Consider the following 25,011-nt stretch of genomic DNA (forward strand, 5'->3'; position numbering starts at 1 on the left):
ATCACCATACTGTATATATTAGATCTCTAGAATGTATTCACCTTGCATAACTGAAACTTTGTACTCTTTAACCATGAACTCCCCATTCCCTCCTCCCCTAATGCTGTAAATCAATTCTACTACCCCATTTCCTCCTCCCCTAAAGCTGTAAATGATTCTACTCAACTTGTTCAGATTCTACTTATCAGTAAGATCATATGGTATTTGTCTCCCTGTTCCTAGCCTATTTCATTTAGCCTAATGTCTTTCAGATTCATCTACATTGTCACAAATGACAGCCTTTCCTTCTTTTTTGTGGCTAAATAATATTTGTGTGTGTGAGTGTGTGCGTTTCCTTTACTCATTAATCCGTCAATGGACACAAGTTGTCTTAGTTATTGTGAATAATGCTGCAATAAACATGGGAGTATAGATCTCTTCAGATACTGACTTTTATTCTTTGGATATATACCCAGAAGTGGGATTTCTGAGTTATGGTAGTTCCACTTTTAACTTTTTGATGCACGCCCATACTCTTGACCATAATGGCTGTAAATTTACATTCCTACCAATAGCATACAAGGGTTATTTTTTCTCCACATTCTTGGCAACAATTGTTACCTTTGTCTTTTTGATAATAACAATTCCAACAGGTATAAAGTGAAAGCTCATTGTGGTTTTCGTTTGCATTTTGCTGATGATTAGAGATGTTGAGCACTTTTTCATGTACCTATTGTACTAATATGTCTTCTTTTTAAAAAGTCTATTTGAATATTTTGCCCACTTTTTAATTCGGTTGTTTTCTTGCTATGGATTCACCTATTCCAGACACATCATATAAATAGAGTTGCACAAGAGTGGTCTTTGTAATTCATGTCTCAGCACAATGATTTCAAGGTTTATCCATTTTGCATTTTATTTTTATATGTATCATAAACCACACATTATATATTTTTTTATTTAAACAATTATCCTTTAATGAGTAAGTTAAAGTTAACTTTTAAATAGTAAGGAAAAATCACACATTTAGCTGTGTGGCTACCATTTTTGTAGTTTTGTATTCCTTTGTATAAATCCATATTTTCACCTGGTATTCTCTCTGAAGGACATGATTTCCTTTAACATTTCTTATAATGTAGGTCTGCTGCTGATAAATTCTTTCAGCTTTTGTGCATCAAAAATTTAATTTCACTATATAGAATTCTAGGTCGAGAGGGTTTTTTTCTTCCAGTACTTTAAAAATGTTACTCTTTTGTTCTTCTCACATTTTGTTCCAACAAGAAAACTGTTTTACCTTACATTTGTTCTCTGTACCAAGTATGCCTTTCTTTTTTTGTGGCTGCTTTGAAAATTCTTGGTTTTTATTACTGGTTTTGCACAATTTGAACATGATGTGTTTTGGTGTCATTTTCTTCATATTTCTTGTGCTTGGGCTTCTTCGGTCTTTTTAGACCTATAGATTTACTTTTGCAAATGTTTTTTGTTTTCCCACCCTTCCTCCATCTTTCCCCTACTTAGGTGATTCCATTTACATGTATATTAAGCCACTTGAATTTGTCCCACAGCTCACTGAAACTCTTTTCTTTTCTTTTTTTTTTTTTTCCAGTTTCTTTTTGGATAGTTATGTCCTCAAGTTCACTATCTTTTCTTCTGCACTATCTAATGTTTTTAATCCTATCCAGTGCATTTTTATCCCAGACAATGCAGTTGTCATTTCTAAAAGTTCAATGTGTCTATCCTCTATGTCTAATTCTTTGAACAAATAGAATACAGTTACAATAACTATGTTAATGTCCTCTGTTGATTCTGTGTCAGTTTTGAGTTTGTTTCAATTCACTGATTTTTCCTTTTCCCTCATGATGGTTATATTTCCTATGTTTTAAAAATGCCTGGTAATCTTTAATTGGATACCAGATATTATGGATTTTACCTTGTTGGGTGTGCAATTATTTTATTCCTGTAAGTATTATTGAGTTTTGTTTTAAGATACTGTTTAATTATACAGAAATAGTTTGATCCTTTCAGGTCTTATTTTTAAAATTTGTGAAGCTCAGGTTTAAGATACAGTTTTAAGATACAGTTTTGCTTTAAGATGCAATTTAATTATATATAGAAATAGTTTGACCCTTTCAAGTCTAATTTTTAAAATTTGTGAAGCTCAAACTCTTGAGCAGAATTTGGTCTAGGACCAATTATTTCCCACTACCGAGGCAAGAAACTTCTAAGTTTGCAGTAGGATCCTGTGAATGATGAAGTTTTCCAGTCTGGCTGGTGGGAGCAAGCACTACCACCAGACCAGTGTGAAGGTCAGGTACCACTCCCTCTGGTTCTTTCAGATGATTCTTTACACAGCTTTCAGACATTTTTCACACACACATCTGTGGAAGACTCACAGGGGACCCTCTGCGGATCTTCAGGTTTCTTTCTGAGCAGTTCTCCCCTCTGTTCCACAAACAGGTTTGTCTCCCCAGCCTCTTAGCTCTGTCTCCTCAACTGAGGGAGGCCACCAGGCTCTGAGAGTTCCATTTTCTGAACCAAAGCCTATAAACTCTCTCAAGACAGTAAGCTGGAGAAATATTTGGGCTTTCCCCATTTGTTTCCCATTTCTCAGGGAATCAGGGACCACTATCTTTCACTGCCTGTTAGCTAGTGTCCTCAACACCATTGTTTCATGTATTTCACTCATATTTTATTGTTTCAGGTGAAAATGTATACAAGAATGGGTTAATTCAATTGTTCAAATCCTGTACATTCCCATAAAAAGGTCTATTTTCAGAAGTGGCCCTTGACCCCCTCTTGGGAGCCAAGCTGGGAATGCTGTGACAAGAGCCGTTACTATCATCACTGGGAGAATTAAGGGTGTCCTGTCCTCCGCTGACAGGGGACACCTGGAAGCTTGTGCCTGCTTTCCTCTAGACTTTGACCTGTGCCTTTCCTCTTTGTTGACTTTAATCTGTCTCTGCGTCATAACAAACTATGGTAATAACCATGAACAAAACAAGTTTTGAGTTCTGTAAGTACTTCTGGTGAGTGAATGAGCTAGACAGTGCTCTTGCAGACCCCTGACACATCAAGTGGAAATACAGACAAGGGTATCATATTTTAATGGCCATTCCCTCCACACAGCTTTACTTGGCAATACTTCTTGGCAAAAAAATACAGAAAAGTTCTCAAAATGGCAATAAAGTGTTATCTCCACTTACTTTTATATCCAATGAAATGTGCCAGTCACTAAGATGTATTTAGAAGGAGGGGGGTGCACCCTTATTTCTCCCTTCCTCCCTCCTCTGGGTTCCAAATGAGCAATGAAGTGTACTCAAGCATATTAGTGTGGACAGATAGAAACTTTTGACAAGAAAAAGGTGCTGCATGCTCTGTACTTCTCAAGAAGAATAAATAAATTACTGTCTTGTTGAAGCCACTTTTATTATTTTTTTTCTGTAATATGCCTCATAATCTGGTTCTTACAGTGCCTGAGGTGATTCTGGTGGCTAACTAGGTGTGGGAAGCACTGATATTCCAATCAACAAGGTAAAATATTCAGAGCCAGAGTGTATGTAGTGTCAAAATGAAATCATTTGGCTTATGTACTTAAAAGACAAATGGGAAATCACATCAGCATAAGTTAGTATTTTTCTTGAAATCTATCAAAATGTCAAAAATCCTAAACCAAAAATTACTCATTTCAAAAAATGATCAATGGAAATTTTGTTGTGCCAGCACAGAAAAAAATGATTCATTTTAATCTCCATTGATTGACTGCTAATAGGTTTCTGCATTTTCACTGACATGAATTTTTTACAATATGGCACTATGTGCATAACAATTAACCCAACATTCCTTCATAAACTGTTTTCAGGAAAGCTTCTATAACCATACCCTGTACACAACTCCCTTCAATTCACACTTCCAGCCAGGCTGTGTTAAACCCTTCCTACCAGGCTGCGGTAGATAACAAGTACACCATCTCCTCTCTTTCAATATGCTCTTAATTACCAGGATTTGTTATTAGTCTAATACATATTCCAAACTCCTTTTTCTCAAAATTTTATAAAGTCTCCTATTTGAAAAAAATACTTGGGCACATTTTTCTAATGCTCTCACATCATGTGACTGTTGATAATAGCTGGTGTTGAACACGGGCTTCCAGTATGCCAGGCACCATTCTAAATGTTTTTCAAGTTGATGATCACAACAATCCTGTGATGCCACTAGTATTATTATTGCCAGTTTGCAGACAAGGAAACAAAATCGTTAAGAGGTTGAGTAATTTGCCCAGTAAGTGAGAGAGATTCTAACCACATATATAGAGGCTTCAGGTTTCACACTGTTAATCACTTTTCTATACTTCCTCCATGGGCAACAGTAAAATTAGCTTCATGTTTATTCTAATGTACATAACTCAAGGATTGCTGTATATTCATTGTAAATACTGAAATCAGTTTTTCACTGGAGTAGAAAACAATGTACATAAAACCTGAATTAAGTCAGACTTAAAGAAAAGTCTATCATTTGTTAGTCATAGAATCTAATGGTACACACTGCATCTGCCTGGTTATCTGTTGTTAGTTTAAATGAAGAAAAATAGAAATACTGTTTTCAGGAAGCCCTAGCAGGACTTAATGATAATGAATATAAGTTATGAAAAGACAGATAATATATCTCCCATGTCAACAATTTATGACTATACGGGGAATGGTATCCACAGAAAATAAAAGTTGGGATACAGAACTAGCTTTGGAAAAAATATTCAATTCTTTTTGGCACATCAACTGAATATTGGTGTCGTCTTGCGTATGACATACAGGCTTAAAAAAATGACAGGGGAATATAGCATGTTTCCAAAGCTTTTCAATTGTTGGATTTGAATTAAGTCCAGACATCTTATCTGAAAAGCTAAGATTTTTCCATAATTGTGGAGAAATCACAGATGCTCTGGTACCAAAAATATAGTTTACAACTCAGAAATGCCAAGTAACACTACTTTCATTATAATAGAAATTATATGCTTAACACTTTCAATTTATAAAATGTTTTTACATAATTAGATCATGTATTCCAACTGAAATCCACACTGTCTAAAATGTTCTGTTTATGTGCCTGTCTGCCCCATGAGACTTTGAGCTTTTTGAATAGTTAATCCATGAACAAGATAGGTTTGAACTATGTGGGTCCACTTAGATACGGGTTTTTTCCAAAAAATACGTTGGAAAGATTTTTGGAGATTTGTGGATCTGAAAAACATTTTCTTTTCTCTAGCTCACTTTATTATAAGAATACAGTATATAATACATATATGAAATATGTATTAATTGTTTATGTTATCAGTAAGACTTCTGATTAACAGTAGACTGTTAGTAGTTCAGTGTTGGGGGAGTCAAAAGTTATACACGGATTTTCAACTGCGGATGGGGTTGGTGCCCTAACTACCACATTGTTCAAGGGTCAACTGTACAAAGACTGCCTATGACTCATCTCAGTATCCTCAGTGCCTTGTATAGATCTTAACAGAAAGGCTTGCAATGAATTGAATTGCACCTCCTCAGAGTGTTAGAGTCATAAGGGACCCCCAGTTGCAGATGCACTTAGTAATACGAAAGGAGGACCTGAGTTAAAGGCAGTCAAGATTAGGACTAAGTCTCTGACTCCATTATATCACCACTTTCATACAAAAATATCACTATAAAGAAGCTTCCAAATATTTTGAATTATCCACTATTTCATATTGCCTCTGACCTTACTTCTGATTGAAAGCCATATATAAAAGCATAAATGGAGCAAGAATTAGATGTATAAATAATTAGGGAGGCATAATAGGTCAGAAGTTCAGAACTTCAGATTTATTGTATAGCATTAGACTTCTTTGATTTCTACAGGAAAGACTGCATGATCCCTATATTTAAAATAATTCTTTAGGCATTAAAAGTTTTCCATTTCCATTGAAACACTCTTCAGTTCAAGATGAGTAAATTATCACCGTCATTTTCAATACAAAGCTTCTTACACTTCGGCTGTCATTTTACAGATTCATACTGAAAATAAATTTTAAGCAGTTACATTGCATATAATGAGTAATAATTTCATCAAATTAGTAACATTCAGCTTCTAGTGAGATTTCTTTATTATTTTTTTCCTAGAATATTTTGAAAAAGGAACATACAAAATAGAACCACTTACCTTTTAAGACTTTCTTAAATAGGGCATACCACTAGGAAACAATCAGCTTTTATTCTCTGTTTCAATCTAAACAATGGTAATAACTTCCAGGTGTTTTATAAAAGGCACTTCCCATCACTGTATATAGGTCCATACTTTCCATAAGCCTTCCTAGCACTTAAACTTATTCAGAGGTATAAACATTTTCCTGAAGGATGATAGATATTAGGTAGTAATTAAGGTTATTGTGCTGGCATAAAAAATGTGACTTATTATGGAAATTAACAAGTTAGCTATGTAATTACATAACAGAAATATTGTGTACAACATTTGTGCTGTTTACACACTTGCTAAGATTTAAGGAAGCATTTGATAGTATTTTGTAGTATTTACTATGAAGTGAAATAACTTAAAGGGCTATCTAGATACAATTTTGTTGAACAATATCACAAAAAATGCAATATATCAGACCTCCATTGTCTTAAAATATATTACTTTGAACATAATATATTTTTGTTTGAAAAAAGCAAGAAAAGTTAGAAAATGAAATTTAGCTCTCCTAAAATATAAGTTATGAAAACGAGGGAAGCATTTGAAAACTTTAAAAAACATATCTGAATCATGTTTCTCACAATTTGTGAATCAATTTCAAGGTAGAACTTCTGCAATAACCAGAATCTTGAAATAGGCAAAATATATTAGTCTTGCAAAATAGTATCTAGCATGGGCAAGGCTGTGAAAATGTCCTGTGGCTATGAAATTAATTCTATTCTTAAAACAGCAACATGTTTAGGATCAAAAATATCTATTAAAAATTATTCCTTGGAAAGCTTTTTCTGGCACTATCTTATAATCCATTGCTTTTGACTTCCAAGCTCCTTATTTGGTTATTTTAATTAGTTTAAACGAGTATACTAGAGAAATACAGAAATCCAAATATCTAATGTTTTAGAAATCTTTACTTAAACTTTAGTAGCCTTTTTAAAAACACACTTTCCCAAAACTGCTAGGCAAGTGGCCAAAGACAAAAAGCAAAATATCCAAAAATTTGATAGATGAATAAAAGTATAATCATACTAATAGATGAATTAAAAACAGGAACAGCTTAAAGTGTTGCCTCTAAAATAGGAGCAGACAGGTGCAGAGGAATCAGTGGTGTGCTGGACCCAGCTCCAATGGACATTGGAGAACCTGTAACTAGTGTCTCTTCCCCACTCAATGTTTTTAGAGCTTAAAATCTGCTATGGAGGTTGTGTTTACCCCATTGATAATCAGCAAAAACTACAGTCCTCTCCCACCACTCCCAATTAGTTGTTTATGGGCTTGTCTCTGTGGAGAATAGTAAAGGACACCGATGCTTTTCCTTAAAACCTTTTCTCAATTTATTTTTTAGTTTTGTGTATTCACTATACTGACAAAAATTAAACTACACTTAAAGATGTCATTATTAAAATAATGAGGTAATTCAGAGATGATTCCACAGGATTTACTGGGTAGCAAGGTAATAACATTTCAGTGACAATGCTTTAACAAGAAAAGAACTCAGAGTTGCATGTCAATCCAAAGTAGTTTCCCTGGGTATTAAAAGGCACTGGTGAGCTTGAGTAATGGCATGAGAATTTGCATAACTAGTCAGTGCAATTTAATTTGACCAGAAAAATTGATTCAAAAAAGTTATCAAATTCAAATGTTACATTTACTAGTAAGCCATAGGTTCTTATGAAGCTATACCACTTTTTAAAAATTGAGAAACTAAATAATTACACAGATTCCACTGAGAATCAGACAAATTGCTTTGTTTTGAACATTGTAGTGCAAGTTATAATTACACAATATGTACCTGTAAGTATTTGCCACTGTAGCATAATTACTTCAAAACTGTACAGTACTAATGATGAAAAAGAGGCAAGGATCAGATTAATATAAATTAACCATAGATTATACCCTTGTAATTACATTGTTTTAATCCTCAAATATGAACTGGTTGTTTTCACAGTGGCATCATTATTATCATAAAGTAGAATGCAAAAGGAAAATGTCCATCCGCCAAAGTCCAGTCAATCAAACTTTCATAACACATATCTAAATGGATAGAAACTAAAGAAGAAAAAAAATAGAATCCCTAAACCAATTCCAGTCTGACATTTTGCCTATTTCTTTTTCCTAATTTCTCCAACAAATAAAGAATCCATCACGTCTGAGGTCAAAGTAGCCTGGCAAAGGGCAAAAGGGGTCAGTTGACATCATGTTGAGAAGTGATTGATGACACCTCATCAGCTACCCCCACTGCAACCATCTGGCCTGTGGATTAAAGTCATTCATACCTTGCTTCATTTACACTTGTGAAGGACTCCTTGAAGAACCGATTATAAAAATAACTTACTGAGAAGTTTTGTGAATGCATGCAGTGGGGAAAAAATGAGATAACATTTGAAGGCCTTCCCACTCCCGTACTTCCTCGATGCCTCCTTTTGTTGTCATGTATTTTAATGTCTGAATAAACAGTAACATAACACTGGGCTCATATTCATGGGTTTTAGTTTCCAGTTCACTACTAATTTTAATCAAACCACTTGACCTTTCTATGTCCTTGGTTTCACCATTTCTGAAACTGATACATATTTGTAAGGCTGGAAACATGTTTTTAAGTGAGGAAGCAGGAAAAAAAAATCTGTGTGAGCCTATTCACCCCTCTTAACTTAACTCTGCCAGCTCCTGTGCTTACACCTGTCCTATGCCTGACGCATTTCAGCTAGGGCAGCCCTCCTCCACCTGTTCCTAGAAACAGACACTTAACTCATTTTTTGGCTCCAGAATTTTGGGAGATTGGAGTGAAAATGGGGTGAGATTATTAGAAAATTTATGTGAATATCCTTATTATCATTTATTAAATAAAATAAAAATAACAGTGTAAAAGTAAATCATTAAAATAACAATAAAAAGTAAATCATTCTGCTTGAATGTGAATGTATAGCATGTGTATTTTAATTCTAACACCAAAATTCTTAATAATCACCCTGCCAAGCACTTTTCACTTTGTATTGTGACTTACAGTTGTTTGTGAATTTGGCTCATCTTCCTTTGGTATCATAAGCTCATTTAGGAAAGATGTATTTATCTTTTTAGCCAGTCCTCACATAATACTTAATGTAATGCCTAAGATAGCAGGTACTGAACAATTACTTATAAAACTGGATAAAGGTATATTTTATTGATAACTTAAGCTTTGGGAAAAATACATATTTTAGTGTGGACTTTAAAAGTTACCTACTTGGTTCTTTACCATATTTGATAAGAAACGTCTTGACTGTACATATCTGTAAGTTAAATAACATGATACCAGTTTCCACTTGCATCTCTTCTTGATTCATCTGTTCCCAACTGTAACATTATAAGGTACAGAGGACAAACATCTCACTCTAATCTTCACCTCTTATACTCTCCCACCTTCCAACAATTCTTTGACCTTATTGAGACCACCAACCTATTGAGTGAAGCCCTGTTCTCACTACCCATCTTTGGATACTATCCTGACTTCTCTCAAAATTAGACTCCATGGTCCACCATTACAACCTCTTCACAACACCCTTAATTCCTGCCTCTCTGTGGAGTAAATGGCAGAATTTCCAGGATCTCCCGCCTGGCTTTAGTTCATTTACATATCAATAGGTGTTTACTGCTGTGGCCTCCCACAGCCTCCAGGACAAGGGGTAGAGAGAAAAGTGCCATTCTCTCCTCCCCTCTGCTCCTGATACATAATTGGTCTGGCATCTGCCAGTCACCAAGGACCCGCCCATAGAGTTCCTCCCTGAAGGGGCTGGCAGGAAGTAGAGAGTGCACACTGGCTGCCGGAAAACGGAGCACGGAATGAGCTTTTGCTAACTGGAACAGGAAGAAAGGCCTTGGGAACCATGCACACTGTAGCTGTGTGGAATGGATGGAGCCCTGGCTGGCCAGTGAATTCGAGCAAGCTGTGAGCGATAAAGAACAGTTTCTCCCAATCTGCACTTCCCCTTGCCTTACTTGGATTTCACTATATTCATGGGGGAATTTGCTCTGGGAGGGAGATGCCCTTTCCCCTGGAGCTACACCCTCTCTCATTCCAACGTTATTGCCCAGGCAAGTATCAACCCAATTAACCACAATGTCGAATCCAGGTAGGTAAAAATGGCTAGAGAATCCTCAACTATGTTCACTGCTCTCATACTAAATTCTTACAAATTTCAAATGGAAAACAAACACTGTCTAACAATCCTACTGTTTCAGGAAAGTTTATTCACACTTTCATCTGTTCTTCAAATCTATATCCTGTTTTCCTCTTAGCCTCATACTCTTATTGAGAAAATTAAAATCATCAGATGAGAATTCTCTCATTTTCCCCCCACCCACCATGGCACCTCTCTGCTTCCATCCCCCTCCAATGGTTACATTATGAATCCTATTCCCTTTCACCAAAAGAATCCCTTACAGAGGTACTTACCCCCTCTCTGTCCTTCAACACTGTTGTCTCTTTCTCCAGGACCTCTTCCATAAGCATATGTACACGCTCTGTTCTCCCCTCCAGCTACTTCCCCATTTGTGCTCCTCTTTACAGAACTTTCTCCAGAGTTTTCTGGTGTCATTTTCTCACTTCTTTATATCCTCTTCTCTTCGCAACCCATTTTAATTGAGCTTCCTTCTGCAATAGCTACGATTAAATTCATAATTTCTCCATGTTACCAAATTAAAAGAAATCTCTCATACTCTCATCTTACTTTCTCAACAGCATAAAGAGAGTTGACTATACCATATCTTTCACATCCTTCCTTGGTTTCTTTGACACCGTAGATTCCTGCACTTTCTTTCTTCTCAATGCCTAAACCCCTAACCCCTTATCTAATTGCACTGTCTCTAAGTGATCTTAGAGGCTTTAAACACCATTTCTATATCAATAATTATTTAATTTCTATCTCCAGCTATGAATTCTTTACTGACCTCCAGATCTTATTTCCAATTGGTAAAATTGTAATATTTCCAGAATATTTCACCTGGCTTTAGTGCATCTGCATTTCAACAAATGTTCCTCAGGGGTGGAGTGAAGTTCATCTCCATATCAATGGGCAATTACCTGGGTAACCGAGGGCTTATCTGAACCTGGGAGGTTAGGGGGAGGTCTTGTTTGCTTCTGCCCGAGTAGGAGAGATAGAACCGGACTGCAGTTTGTAAGCAATAAACGGGTTTTAAACTTTATTTCTCCCTTTGACTGATTTCGGTTTTAAAGGTATTTTGCCCTGGGATTTCCTTACCCCAGAGTTACAGCACTATTGGGGATTTCAAACTTAATGCCATTAAATGCATCACGTGTATCCCCTCACACCTGTTATTTCTTTTTGCTCCTCAGCTTAAGTTCAATCCCACCTGTTTGATTTTTTCTTTACTTGTTCCTCAAAAACTATGGCTGACTCATTCTGGTCTTTCAGGTTTAAGTTCAAATGTCACCTCCTCAAGGAGGCCTTTTCTGACTGCCACATATAAAGGAGGCCCTGCTATTCTGCATCACATTATTCTGGTTTACTTTTACCAAAACTCATACTATCTGAAATTACTGTATACCAGAAAATTTTTTATTGCCTTTTATTCCACTGTTGTAATGCAATTTTACTGAGAGCAGACATCTGTAACTGGTGTTACGTTTATTCATTCAAGATAAAAACCTGAGATTTATCCATTCAAGAGAACAACCTGAGACTAAACCTTATATTTCCTGTTCTCCCAAGGCAGAAAAAATAAGGGACCTTCAGGCAGTCAAGCCACAATCTAGAAGGAAGCATCAGATCAGCACTGAGTACAAATGAAGTCACCTCCACATCAAGGGACATTCCCAGATGCCTGAGTATTTTGTAACCTTGAATCAGTGGTAGGAGGATGAAGCAAATGGGTCATTGGTTCCAATTCCACTTACTCTTTCTGTCTTGACACCGAACAATGGGCTCATTTTCCTTTTAAAAAACACTTTTTTAAAGATGCTTAATTCAACTGAATTGTTAGGCAGAAAGACAGATAAAGCCAGTAAAACCCACTAAAACAGACTCAAAGAGTTAACCAGATAAAACCAGAGAGCCAGAAAGGACTCAAAAAGTTAATGAGTTAATCAGTTGAAGTTTCAGAGGTCAGGAGCAACATGGAATGTCCAGATATTTCCCAGATAAAGAAAAGTATCCGAGTGCAGCCCATGTCTTCATTGTACCAATTAGATCATACTATTGTAAAATCCACTTAACCTGCAAAAAAGACCCAGTTTATTCTTTAACTTATCCTGTATGCTGTTTTTTCCTCTTCCTCCCGCTGCTTGCTTCATCAAGTAACTTTGTAACCAAGGCAGAAGACAGACCTCCAAAGTGTAAATAAACCTATGTGGATAAACAGATCCAGGCCATCACAGTCACCTAAATAACCCTATGTTAAGACAAAACTTCAAAGGAATTATGACTCACCTGTGTACATCATGCCTTATGCTGACTCCTATCCAAAAAGCCCTAAAAAACCCCAGACCCTATATATCCTTAAGATTGCCTCCTCTCTGAGGTTGCCTGCACTTGCCTTTCTTCAAATGTGTCGCTCTATCTGTTCTGCTCCATATAAGTAGGGAAGGGCGACTGAGAGCTCAGATTGGGAGCTTGCTAATTCCCATCACCTGGGTGACCCGAATGGAACTGCAGTTGCACGATCTGCTCTCTAGTAGCATGCCTGGAAATCTGTTCTTTGCCTTTGAAAAGTTCTCAAAACATAATCTCACTCTATCCAGTGTTCTGAGCCTCCCCCAAATCCCAGGATAGTAGAGACTTAGTTCCCAGGCTGTGCAGATTCAGACACTGGTCACCAGACGACAGCAGCTTTAGGAGTTGGCAAGAGATCTGCCCAGTGACTAGCAGCAGTTCATTGAGCTTTCCTTTCCTCCCTCTGTTTCTCCTTCCTTTCTGCTTCATTCAAGTAAACCTGCCTCTATCTACCTTGACTCTGTCTTGCTCCTCCCTTATAGTGTATTCAAATAAAACTTAAACTCTGCTTCACTACTGTGTCTCTACCCTTAAATTCTTTGTTGCAGTGGAGATAAGAATGGAGGAAAACAAACTCAACCCCCAACAGAATCATGGAGGTGGGAAGGGCAGAACCAAAATGCACTACATTATCAATGAAGCCAACCCAATCAAGTATATTTTAAACGAAATGCTTTTAGAAAAAAAATTTGTTGGGGCATTATTCTTAATAACTACTACTAAAAACAAAGTAAAGGCTCACTAAATTTTGTTATCTCCACCCTTTGGAATCTCATGGAACTATTTAAAACTATTTAAAAAGTTAAGAATGTGGGGAAATGACTCTGGTAGAACAGGAAAGTAAATATAAAATTGTATATGATTACAGTATTTAGATCCCTAGAGATCTGTGAAAGGGACTGAATGTTTTTTTCTTCAAGTAATGGAAGATTCCAAATATTTTACCCCAGCATTCCAATATTTGTCAAGAGGGAAAAAACCCTCATGCATACAAAAGAAAAATGCTAATCACTATCAGCATGGCTGTTTGGGTACTATGTATGTTTGGGTACTCCTTTTTATTTTTTAAAAATCTTTTTTCTGTCATGATCATGAAAGGTTAATTTAAAAAATTAAATTAGAGGAATGAAAACAAATTTAATGAAAGTTAGCTCCCCCTTACCCCACCCGCCCCCACCATGCAAAGGACATTTTGCTGTGAAAGTTGTCATCCATTATATAACAGCCTTAGGGGTCTGTGAAGGTAACAGAATGTTTTCTTTTTTTGCATTATGGAGGATTTCAAACATTTTACCCCAGCATTCCTACATCTGTCATGGAAGAATAGCTGAATGAATGTCCCCAAAGCTGTGAAATCACTGTGACAAACACCAGGAGTCAGAGAAAAGTAAACTGAATTTCTCGTGGGGCTGGGAGCCCCTCAATTTGTACTCTGGTTTCCACTGATAATTACCAACCAACAAACACTGGAGAAACTTACTTAAGATAGTCTCATCTCCTTTTTGGAATTTCTGGTCTTAATTTCTGGTTAAAGACACTGTGATCCAAGAACACAAAATATGAATTTATTAATTCCAGATGACCCTCACAGATCCAGCCACACACATAAGGACTTTTTGTGTGTGCTCAGGAGACATTTAGATTTAACTTATTCATTTGATTAAAAAAGAAAAGAAAGCAGGCAAGTATGAAGAAATTTTAAAACTCAGGGGAATAAGTACATCAAATCCATTTAGCTGGTTTAAATGGTACACTTAATCCTACCTGACATGTAAAGTAGAGTAACTATGACAACACCACCTCTGTATTTCCTCAAAATGATCACTTAGCAGGTCACATTTCCAAACAATTTCACCATTGCCATATTTTATTACTAACCATCCTTAAGAGACTGGTCAATAACAAACACATTGGGAAATCAGCAAACTCTTCACAGTGGTTGAATGATTTCCACAGGGTCAGAGAGCAAGAGAGACAAAGTGTAGAGTAAAAATATCCCCAGGCCTGTACTCTTAGTCCAGAATACTTATTTTAGTAAACATATAGTAAATAGACATCCTCATCTACTGTTTTTCTGAAGGTTTTCACCTGGTCTTTACATTAGACATACTAATATTTTTAAACTTTTAACATCCTACTACTATAGTCAATTTTTAATATCATTCAAAGGATTTCACAAAGATTAATTAAACAATCTACTTAGATGAATCAATCCCAGGTAGGTAAAACAAGTTGAAAATTGTGGGGTGGAGTTTTGGCAGAGAATAGAAAGTGGGGTGGGGGTAGGATCAGCAGAGTGGTGGGTAATAAAATATGAGGGGTGGGGGAGATGCTGTCAGAGCTCCATCCATGAGCACCATCTGTAAAAATCAGGCCTGGAGCTGACATGTAATTTTGTGTAGGTCCCCTGAGAAGTGGCCCTCAGGGCTTCATTATTGATGAAGAGATTTTTCTTCAAAGTGGCCCAGTCAGGCTGCCTCAAGGGGACATTCATAAGCACTCCGTAATATCAATTTCCAAACACCTGGGAGGTAGGGACACAGATTGTCTCTTTAATTATTATGAAAGAGGTAGAGGACAGTGAGAATACTATTACACAACTAAGCCGAAATTCTCAAAGAAATAAAATTATTACAACCAAGTATAAAAAGTTTATTATCTCAGTCATCTTTTAGAATGAGCATGCAAAACAGGTTGATCTCCAACTCCCTCCTTCCTTGGAGTTAAAAGTTATTTGTGAACAAATACAGTATGTTCAGGGATACTTAGAAGTCTAGAGAAAACTATCTTTGAAGCTAATGTGCTTGCTTAGAGAAACTATAAAGTTATTCTAGTCTGTAGAGATATATCTGGATTTTTTTTAAAAATAATTGTGTGGGTATTTTTCAGAAGAGGGTAACACCAAATCCCTTCTAAATATCATTGAGAATGCCAAGAAATAATTTCCACCAATGCATTGATCCTGTATATAGTCTCAAAAACATTCAGTAAAACACCAACAGATCAGTGCACATGTATACTACCGTGTAACAGTAAGGGCTGCAGACTCAGCCCAGGATTTTAATCTGATTCTCCAACAATTAGATGTGGATAATCCTGGGTAAACAAAGCCTATGCCACATACTTCTTTTGAATCTCCTGCAGCTTACTTACACTAGAGGGATGGCAATACAGTAGATATTTTAGAATATTTTAAAAATAGAAACAAAAAGCAAAATGAAGTGGGTCTCTTTAATTTGACCTGAATTTTGAAAACTCCTCCATCTCCTTGTTAATACTGACAAATAGAATTCAAGAACTTTCTTGTAAGACATGCTAAGGAAAATTCTGAAATGTCCTAAAACTATGTAACATAGGGGCCAGAGAATGAGGGAGAGAGACAAGTCTATAGCTGCGGGCTATTGCTAACCAGAAACTCATGTCAACAATTATCTAGAAGGTCCCCAAAACCACTGCATCTGACACCCTGTCCCCCAACACTCCTGCATGTGAACAGTGTCTGACCACCATCAGCAACCAATCTTTGAACTCACCACCTCTCCCCAGACTTTCCCCTCTTTGAGTTAGCCCACCTTCCTTATCTGCAGCCATTGTGCATTTAAAGAACTTTCTTTCCTTGAGACTTCTCATAAATGACCCCTGTTTCTTGAGTCTGGTGAACAAGTAGTTTCTGTGAATGGCCTTACTGCTGGGGAAGCAAAAGCTTCCTGGCCCAGGACTCAGTCCCTTTTCTGGCTAGTATCTGCAAAGGCTCAATGAACCCTTCTATTTTGGAGTCTCTCTGTCTCTAGAATTTTTTATTTGTGGGACATATCTGCAACATTTTCAAATCTATAATGAGCCTCTCTCATAATTCTTTTAACTTCATTGACACTCCCCTCCCTCAGATATTTTAACAGACTTTGATACCACCAGTTAATTCTTGGGAGTTGAACAAAACTCTAGCTAACTGACATTTATGGAACACACATGATATATGCAATAGTATTTAAAATTACTACTACTTACAAAGTGTTTATTTTGTGTGACAGATACTCTGAGGCATTATATGTACATGACTCTAATTAATCCTTACAGCTATTGCATGAAATAATTAAGATTAAGTACAATTAACAGAGAAAGAAACGGCAGTTCAGGAAAGAACTGGACCACAATCACTCAAAAATATTAACAAGAGTCAGGATTTGAAATCAAGCCTATTTTCATACAATGCCTTTTTTTTTCTTTTAACTGACCGTGAAATGAAGCTTGATTTTACGAAATATAAAATTAAAACTTTATACAAAAGAACTGAGTTCCTAAAGTGAATAGATATCTGGTGTGTCTAGAAGAAGTTATACATTGAGTTAAATGTAGATGATTCCTATCTACTACTGTAACATTTTAATTAAATGCAATAGAAGCCATAATAATCATAAACCACAGGAAAGACATAATCCTATTAAGAGTTATCTCAGGAATATAATTGGCTCCAAGCTCTGTGAACACCCACATTATTGATGTTTTGATGTTTGAGGCCAAAAAACACCTTCTGTCTTGATATGGAGGATCAAGAGCAAATGAAGTTCATAAGGTAGATACGTCACATTTGAAAATCAAAAACCTGATTATAGATAAATTTATAATCTTAGAATGACACAGTAAATATTTTTTTTAATTAATGCAGGGTATAAACGACACAGAACTTTTTCTCACAGTTTTAAGGATGGAAGGTTTCTGCCTCATATTTGTCATTGTGACCATATAGCTAAAAAACAGAAAAATAAATCGGCAAATCTTTTCCATCCCCTCTTTAGTTGCAAGGAAGCCTGGACTACATCAAATCTCTTATCATATTTTCTTTGTCATGTTATTTTATGACTTAACTTTTGTTCAATTTCATAGTCTTTAATTTAAGTGTTTCTAATTCTGTAACTTTGTTTATGCTAATTATTAGACTTCTCCCACAATGACCAGACATAGTTACCTTTCTGGAAGGGCTATTTCTCAGCTCTTGTGTTGCTGCCTGTTTATACACAGAGAGTGGGGAAATGTTGTATTCAAATAGTTAAGGAAAAATATGATTGCTTATAGGTCATCAAATTATCTTAGCATTTTGACTCAAGATCCTGTTATTCTTATTAATTCCTTACTGTGAATGGTCAGCTTTCCAAAACTGGATTTTTCTTCTAGAATGTAAGAAAGGAGGCTATTGAATTCTAGCACATTTTTACAATTAAGCAATCAGTCAACACTATCTTTTATGATTAAGATCAAGGAGATCCAATCTCAAAATTTGCTTAGTGATAGATTCATTAGTCATTAATCTCAGTTTTTAATTAAACTATTAAAAGTAGTCATCTGAATTCATGTGTAGGAAGTAGATTTTTTTTAAGTCATACTGAAATATTTATGTATGACCATGCTTAACTATAGAAATGCACTGTACTTTAAAACTACCTGGAGATATCATCTGGAATGAAGTAACTCTCCAAATTACATAATCAGACTCATTTCTAGTACCAAGCCGAATTCCTTAGAAAGGAAAAAATAAAGTAACATTAAGTACGGTCCATGGGACAGCTTAAAGTAGGTAGGACAAGCACATTTTTAATAACTGAAACTCATAAAACAGGTTTAAAGTTTTTAAAAAATTAATCTTTAAAAGGCTTAGCAAGCCAAGATAGCATTTTCATAGACCTGTGGTGCCCAATCAATAAAAAGAAGGAGATAAGAAAGGACTGTTGGTTACACACTGAGTACAAAATATATGTGTTTAAATAAATAAGTAATCCATAGCTTCTGTAAAGTTGAATCCTTATTCTCTCATTTGGATCCACACCCCTCCTCTCTCTCCAGGGGCAAAGCAGTTAGGATTAAAGGGTGTTCTCAGTTTTGCTTTATCAGTTCATAAGCCATGCTTGTTCTCTCTTCAAAATGCTCCTTAACATTTACTTTCTCCAAGTTGCTTCCATCATATTCCCATTTTCCAAATCCATTTTATCTTAACACAGAGAAGTCTCAATTATATTCTCAAATGAATACAAACAATACTATAAGAAATTCAGAAAGTATTTGTATTTGACTCAAAATGCAATTTGATTTTATGGACGGTGGGACTGAAGTCCCTTTTTATTCAGAGTAAATTTAAAATGAGTTTATAACCCCTTAATAGTCATTAACTGATAATTCAAGGGATGGCCCTTGGCTTGTAGTTGTAGAAGCAGTAGAGTGGTAGGTAGCAATTTAGTTTGGTGGTAAATATTTACCAAAATTACTAGTATTCAACAAGTTAAAAGCTTCCTGCAGCTGCATTCATTTTCCTTCAGCTATTTTTATAATCTATCCTCAATTATCCATGTCAATGGAGGGGAACCAGATATTGAACAAAAGTGAACACTTCAAAATCATTCTTACTTGCCTTGAAATGTGCAGATATTGACAGTATATCAGCTATAAATTCAAACAAAATTAAGTACTGTGAAGGTACTGTAGAGGTCAGGAAAAGTGTCTGATACTCTTTTACCTTCTTTGAAACCTACAGAGCCTCAGTTTTCAGAGAAGCAGGAAAATTTGTGTTCCAAAGTCATCCTTGACAAAATTCAGCTGTATCCAAAACATAAGTCCACACAGTAAAATAACTTTTAAAAGATTAAAAGTATATAGCTATCATTAATGAAATGTAAGATACAAATCATTTCAGTGGCAGTAATTTTTGTGATATTTTTCTAAATTTTCATTTTTTAACATGTTTTCCTGACACGAGTATGTCAACTTGCGACATTTATCTTATTTCTATTATTATTTTCCTTACTTAATAGATTGTACGAATGTGATTAAAAAGCTAAGTAACTTGCCTGAAGTCACACAGCTGAAAAGGGGTGGAACTAGACCTCAACCCAGTCAGTTAGCTCTGGATCCCACATCCTAAACCGCATTAACACGTCTAGAAAAAGCCTGAACTCTCATGCAATATGAACCACTACTACAATAACACTTTTTAGTATATGAGCTAGGTTCTACTGCCTAGTTATCTATTACCTAGATTCCTTGCTATGCCTATCTTCCAAGCCAGTGGGACTCCAGCTTTGGTGTTCGGTAACTTTCTAATAGTTTCTCATGCTCTCAGTCCTTCAAACCCTGATGTGATATTGGGTTAAGTCTAGAAATTATGGCAGAGCAAATAAAACAACTTTGTACACCTCAATAACTTTTTTTTTCCTCATAAACAAGAATATTTCTTGGCTACTTTGCTGAAAACTGAAATTGTGCAGGTAGTTTAAATCACTAGTATAAATTAAATCACTAGTATAGTGGGTTGTCAAGAACCTTCTGTTCTTTTCATATTTACTAAGTGAGCATATTTCATACAGATCTTTTTTTTAAAGATTACTTGCTTCTCCTTGTATTTAAGACTAAGACAATGGTTGCAGTCAGATCAACATCTAGATAATAGTTTTAATGAATTAATTCAAGGAAGGCAAATCCAATGTATGCAAATTTGACAGAAAACTGAGCTTTCATAATTCATTATAATTCTTCAAACAAAAATGAACTTTCATGAATCAATAGGATCAACTGAGACATCTACATTTGAATGTGTTCCTGTAGGCTTAATGTATTTTTCCTCACTGCATTATATTTAAATGATTAATTTCATGCTCTTTCATGGTACTCTAGCCCATGAACCACGGGTATTATTTTGAGGGAAAAGTAAGGTACTGTGTGTGATGAAAGATATTACTGATTAAAGTGTGTTTCACATATGAACTACATAAAAGGTGGAAAACTTTGCCTGCCACTATTCTAGATTGTAAGTCTTAAGAGGCAGACTTGCCCCACAGGGTAAGGTTAGACTGAGCTGAGTAAGCAGGAGGGCTTACTTGGTTGCAACAAAATGAAATTAAGCCTGTGTCACTGGCATATTTTTCCTTAGAGTAATATGGTTAAAAACTGATTCAAAGACATAAAGAGAAAGAAATCAGGCAGATAACCTGCCATTCTGAAAATCAAAATGTTCTGTGCTCTGATATTCCTTGTCTCTGAAACAAGTACTGCCTGAATTTTGTCAGAAGTTTGTATTTAACTTAGGGGAAAAAAAAAAGAGATTTGGTTAAGTCAAGGTAACAATGACCAAAAAGGACTATGACATAAATCAAGCTATCTTTTCCCCTGTGCACACATGAATAAGTATTGGGTTAAATATATCATATCAAGTGATAGGGAAAACTAAACTGTCCACAAGAGAAACCGCAATCAAACTAACTAGAGAAGTCCATATTATATACCTTGGCTCTTGTTACAAGGATGGATTTTTTCAAACCAATGTATCACGTCTAGAGAATACACTACTGCCATTCCCCAAACAGAACACAAAGTTCCTTCAATCACAAACACAGGCAAAACGTGGCATGAGCAGCTCTTCTTCAAACAGGTGGTTTTAAACTTTTACTTAAGCCACTGAAAGGACTGAAGAAAGGAAAATCCTGTCATTTCTAAAGAAAATACACAGGTATACATACACACACCCCTTTTATCAGAGTAGGAGACTCAAACAAAAGCCCAAACAAAACACAACAAAAAACCTAAAAAGCAGTTAATCTTGCCTCAAACCTGTTGGCCTTGCATTAGCATGTATAAAATCACTGTTGGTAATTAAATCCTCATTTTTTACACAAAGGTTGGTAAGAACTCAAAGGACATGGCCATGTTATTTCAGGTAGGACTTTATTAACAGGGAGAAAGATGACATTTTTGAAGAAACAGAGTGCAAGAGGTAATCAAAAACTGTTGAGAGAAAAAGACAGTTAATGTTTTTATGACGGCACTGCATTATTCATGTTCTCCATACCTTATTTCACTTTTCTCTGTGTTAAATAATTTCATAGGAAAGACTGTGGCTAGCAAAGACTAGCGATAATAGCTGACAGACAGATCTTAATTTCTACACTCCACCTTTGCAAATATACAAGATTCAGCTGCTGGAGGTGAGGGCAGCAGACGGGTGTCCCGAGAGGCATACAGGAGGAAGAGGGTTGGCGTGGGGTAGAATGGGTGGCAAAGGTCGCTGCTTTCCTCCAAAGTTCACCTCTCCTCGAAGTCCTGTGTTTCTTCAGTCACACCTTTCAGGGCAGGACAAGACTAGCTTCCTTAACCCGCCTCCGAAGTGAACAGCCAGGTCCTAACCAAAGGGCCCCCCCGCTTCTGTCCCGCACCTCCCACACTTCCCTCCGCGCCTGCCTGGCCCCCGGCTCCGGCGCCTCCCCCGCAGACCTCCCGCGGAGGCAAACTTTCCCCCGTCTCCCCCTCCTTCCCGGGCTCGGCCGGGGTTCGGCGGCCTCCCCGTCACCCGGCAGCTGCGGCCCCCGCCCGCGCCGGAAGAACCGGCGCGCAGTCGGTACCTCGATGTCCGCCGCGTCCTTGCTCAGCACAGTGGCCATGGCAGTGCCTGCAGCCTGGAGTCTCCTGGAGGCAGACTCTCCCTGCGTCCTCGGGCTCCAGCCGAGACCGAAGTGACAGCTCGCTCGGAGCCCGGGAAACGGGAAAAGAGGGGCGGGCGGCTCGGGGGCGGGGCGGGCGCGGACGGTGACGCCCCCGGGGCGGGGCTCCGCTGCTCCCCGCGCCCCGCGGCTCCCCGCGCCCCGCAAGCTCGCCGAGCTGCGGCGACCGCGGTCGGGCTCCGGCCACGCGGCCCAGCCCCCAGCGTGGCGGCCTGTTTCCCTTCCACCCGTGGAGTGAAGGGAGCGGAGAGAGCGCCGGCTCAGGGCACCAACCTGCGCTCTAGGAGCTGGTAAAGGCTGAGCTAGGTAGGCGAGGCCCGATGCGAGCGACCCACAGGCAGGATTAAAGGTAAAATCAGTCGGCGCTCTAAGTAACGAATTGCTTCTTTTCTATCCTTCCGCATGAACTCCGAGAGGTGCAGAAATACTGTTTTACGGGCAAGCGTATCTTCAGGAACTCCTCAGGGAAGAGGTAGTAGATGTTCCTCCATCTATCCAACAAATAGGCAGGGAAGGCAAGGGGTGGGATTTTCGGAGAGTTGACGGTATCTGGAGACGCGGGCTGGTGGAAGTCGGGGAGAGGGAGGGAGGCGAGCAAAATTTCTACGGCCAGAAGTGGCAAGTAGTAAGTGCTGCAGGTGGTACAAAATCAAGGTTGTGTTTTTGCAGGACAGTCCATTGTAATGGCTATGTTTCAGAAACCGTTATTCTAAAATGCTAAGTTCTTTTGAAGAGTTGATCTTGAATGGTGTTTTTGTTTTGTTTGTTTTTCTAAAGCTTGCTTGGGAGACAGAAGCGATTGCATTTACAGATGGTCTCAATCCAGAAAATTGTGAGAAAACTCACTGCATCTTTGAGTATATCTGTACTCCAGACCTCTGTCCTTTCTCCCCGATTTAAGACAGATGCATCGTCCTCCCTTCTCACATAGCGCTCTTGCTTACTCCATTAAGGGTTTTCTCACATTTCATAGTCCTCCTGGTTGTGGTTGGAGATTGTGAGTACGTTGGTTTCAAGTACATCCTCTTTATCCTTGTGTTTTATTACAATAGCTCATTCATCATGTCATTCAACACATATTTATTGAACATTTTCAATGTGCCAACGCTATGTTAGGGGGTTTGGATATAGTCTTCAAGAAGACACATCACTCTCATGGAGATTATACTCAGAGTAAGCAAATAAGCAAAATATTAAGAGATTGTGAAGCCTGCTTGGAAGATAAAACAGGAGCAAAACAGGCTAACGGGGGTGTGGGTACTCACTGTCATAAATGGTTGGTCGAAGCTTCTTTAAACAAACCATCAGATTACCCTTCCAGAACCCAGAATTTACTGAAATGGATACATTTTTGTTGAATGAAATAGTATCACTAAGAGAAAATTGAAAGTTACACAGAAACCTTGGAATCGTCTTTGATTCCCCTTTCCTCCTATATTTTATCCATCCCCAAGCTCTCAGAATTCAACCTTCTAGATCTTGGAATACTTCTTCTCTCCAACTTCACTGCATCAACCACAGTCCAAGCCACCGCTATTCCAGCTTCTACTCCTATCCCTCGCCACTGCAAATTGAGCTTTAAAAAGTATTGAATCGTTTATCACTCACACGCGCACACTCTCATAGTGTAAAGCATTCAGTGTTCTCTGCTGCAGTCAGAATGAAATACAAACGCCCTAGTTACCTCTCAATAACTTGTCTTCTTCCTCTTCCCCAGCCACACATAGGACCATTCTTGCCATAACCTCTTATATTCCAACTCCAGGTAATCTTGCCATCCTCCAACCACTTTTCTCCTTTTACACATGTTCTCCCCTTGGAGGCCTCTTACCGTTTTACTCATCCTCAGCTCTCAGAGAAGCCTCCCTTGATCCATCCCCACCAGCAACAAAATTAGACCCACCCTGTCTCTGGTGTTCTCTTTCATAACTCCCTTTATTTTTCTTCATAGTCCTGTCAGACTTTATCTGCATTTTTATTTGAGTGTGACTTGTTTAATATCTGTCTTCTATTTAGCATGTAAACTCCAGGAAGCTCCATGTCTGGTTCAGATGTCTACTGGATATTCATTTCCTAGCTCAGGCCTGAAACATGAGGCCAAGAATACTTGGTGATTGAATTAATACAATAGATCCTGAAGTTGGTTTATGCACTAAGCAGTACATTTTAGAAACTTTAGTTTGATTTTACCATGTATTCTTCTCAATGTTCCACTTGTTACTGAGAAGTAAATCACAGTATCTATCAATGACCTACTAGTTAAAATATATCAAACTAACTACTTTCCTTTCCCCAGAGTAGTGTTCCAAAGTCATGTCCCTGCATCTTCCTACAACCATACCTAATCCACCTGCAAAATCATTTATATATTTTTGGAGATACACACACACACACACACACACACACACACATGCACACATATACATACATATATGTATATTTAGAAGGAGAGAAAAGGATGTATACATGCATGCATACACACACACATTTATTTGAGACATAGAAATAAAAAATTAAAAATAAATATTCCTTCTCTAATTTAACCAAAATTGACTTAAATTCAAAAGTCAATTTCCTATCCATTAGACTTATGCGCTCTTTTACGCTGCACTATAATCTTATCAGTTAGCAATACATACTTTGTTTTGTAGGTACAAGTGTCCAACTTATCCTTAATAGAGTTAGACACTGTATTTCATGCTTGTTTTCTGTGATTATTATTCTCCTAAGCCACCATAGGATAGGCCCCAAATTCTCTTTCCAAAGGTAAGAGCTTCTTCAGTGACACTCAATAATCAAATACAAAATTCAAATGCTCTTTTACCATCCTCCCAGCCTCACCAAACAGATGTATTCTGTTC

General features: G+C 37.4%; 1 protein-coding gene across 3 annotated transcripts in view; it reads right to left on the bottom strand.

Moving 5' to 3' along the window:
- DPYD (dihydropyrimidine dehydrogenase) overlaps window positions 1-22,185 on the bottom strand; it is an 879,000-nt gene extending 856,815 nt beyond the window's left edge. For all 3 annotated transcript variants that reach the window (XM_057500453.1, XM_036883856.2, XM_036883855.2), the window contains exon 1: window positions 22,052-22,185. In XM_057500453.1, coding sequence (XP_057356436.1) covers window positions 22,052-22,090 — 39 coding nt within the window. In that variant the 5' untranslated portion in view covers window positions 22,091-22,185. The remainder of the gene's footprint in view (window positions 1-22,051) is intronic.
- Window positions 22,186-25,011: the final 2,826 nt, after the last annotated feature.

The sequence above is a fragment of the Manis pentadactyla genome, chromosome 4, assembly GCF_030020395.1.
Source record: "Manis pentadactyla isolate mManPen7 chromosome 4, mManPen7.hap1, whole genome shotgun sequence".
NCBI lineage: Eukaryota > Metazoa > Chordata > Mammalia > Pholidota > Manidae > Manis > Manis pentadactyla.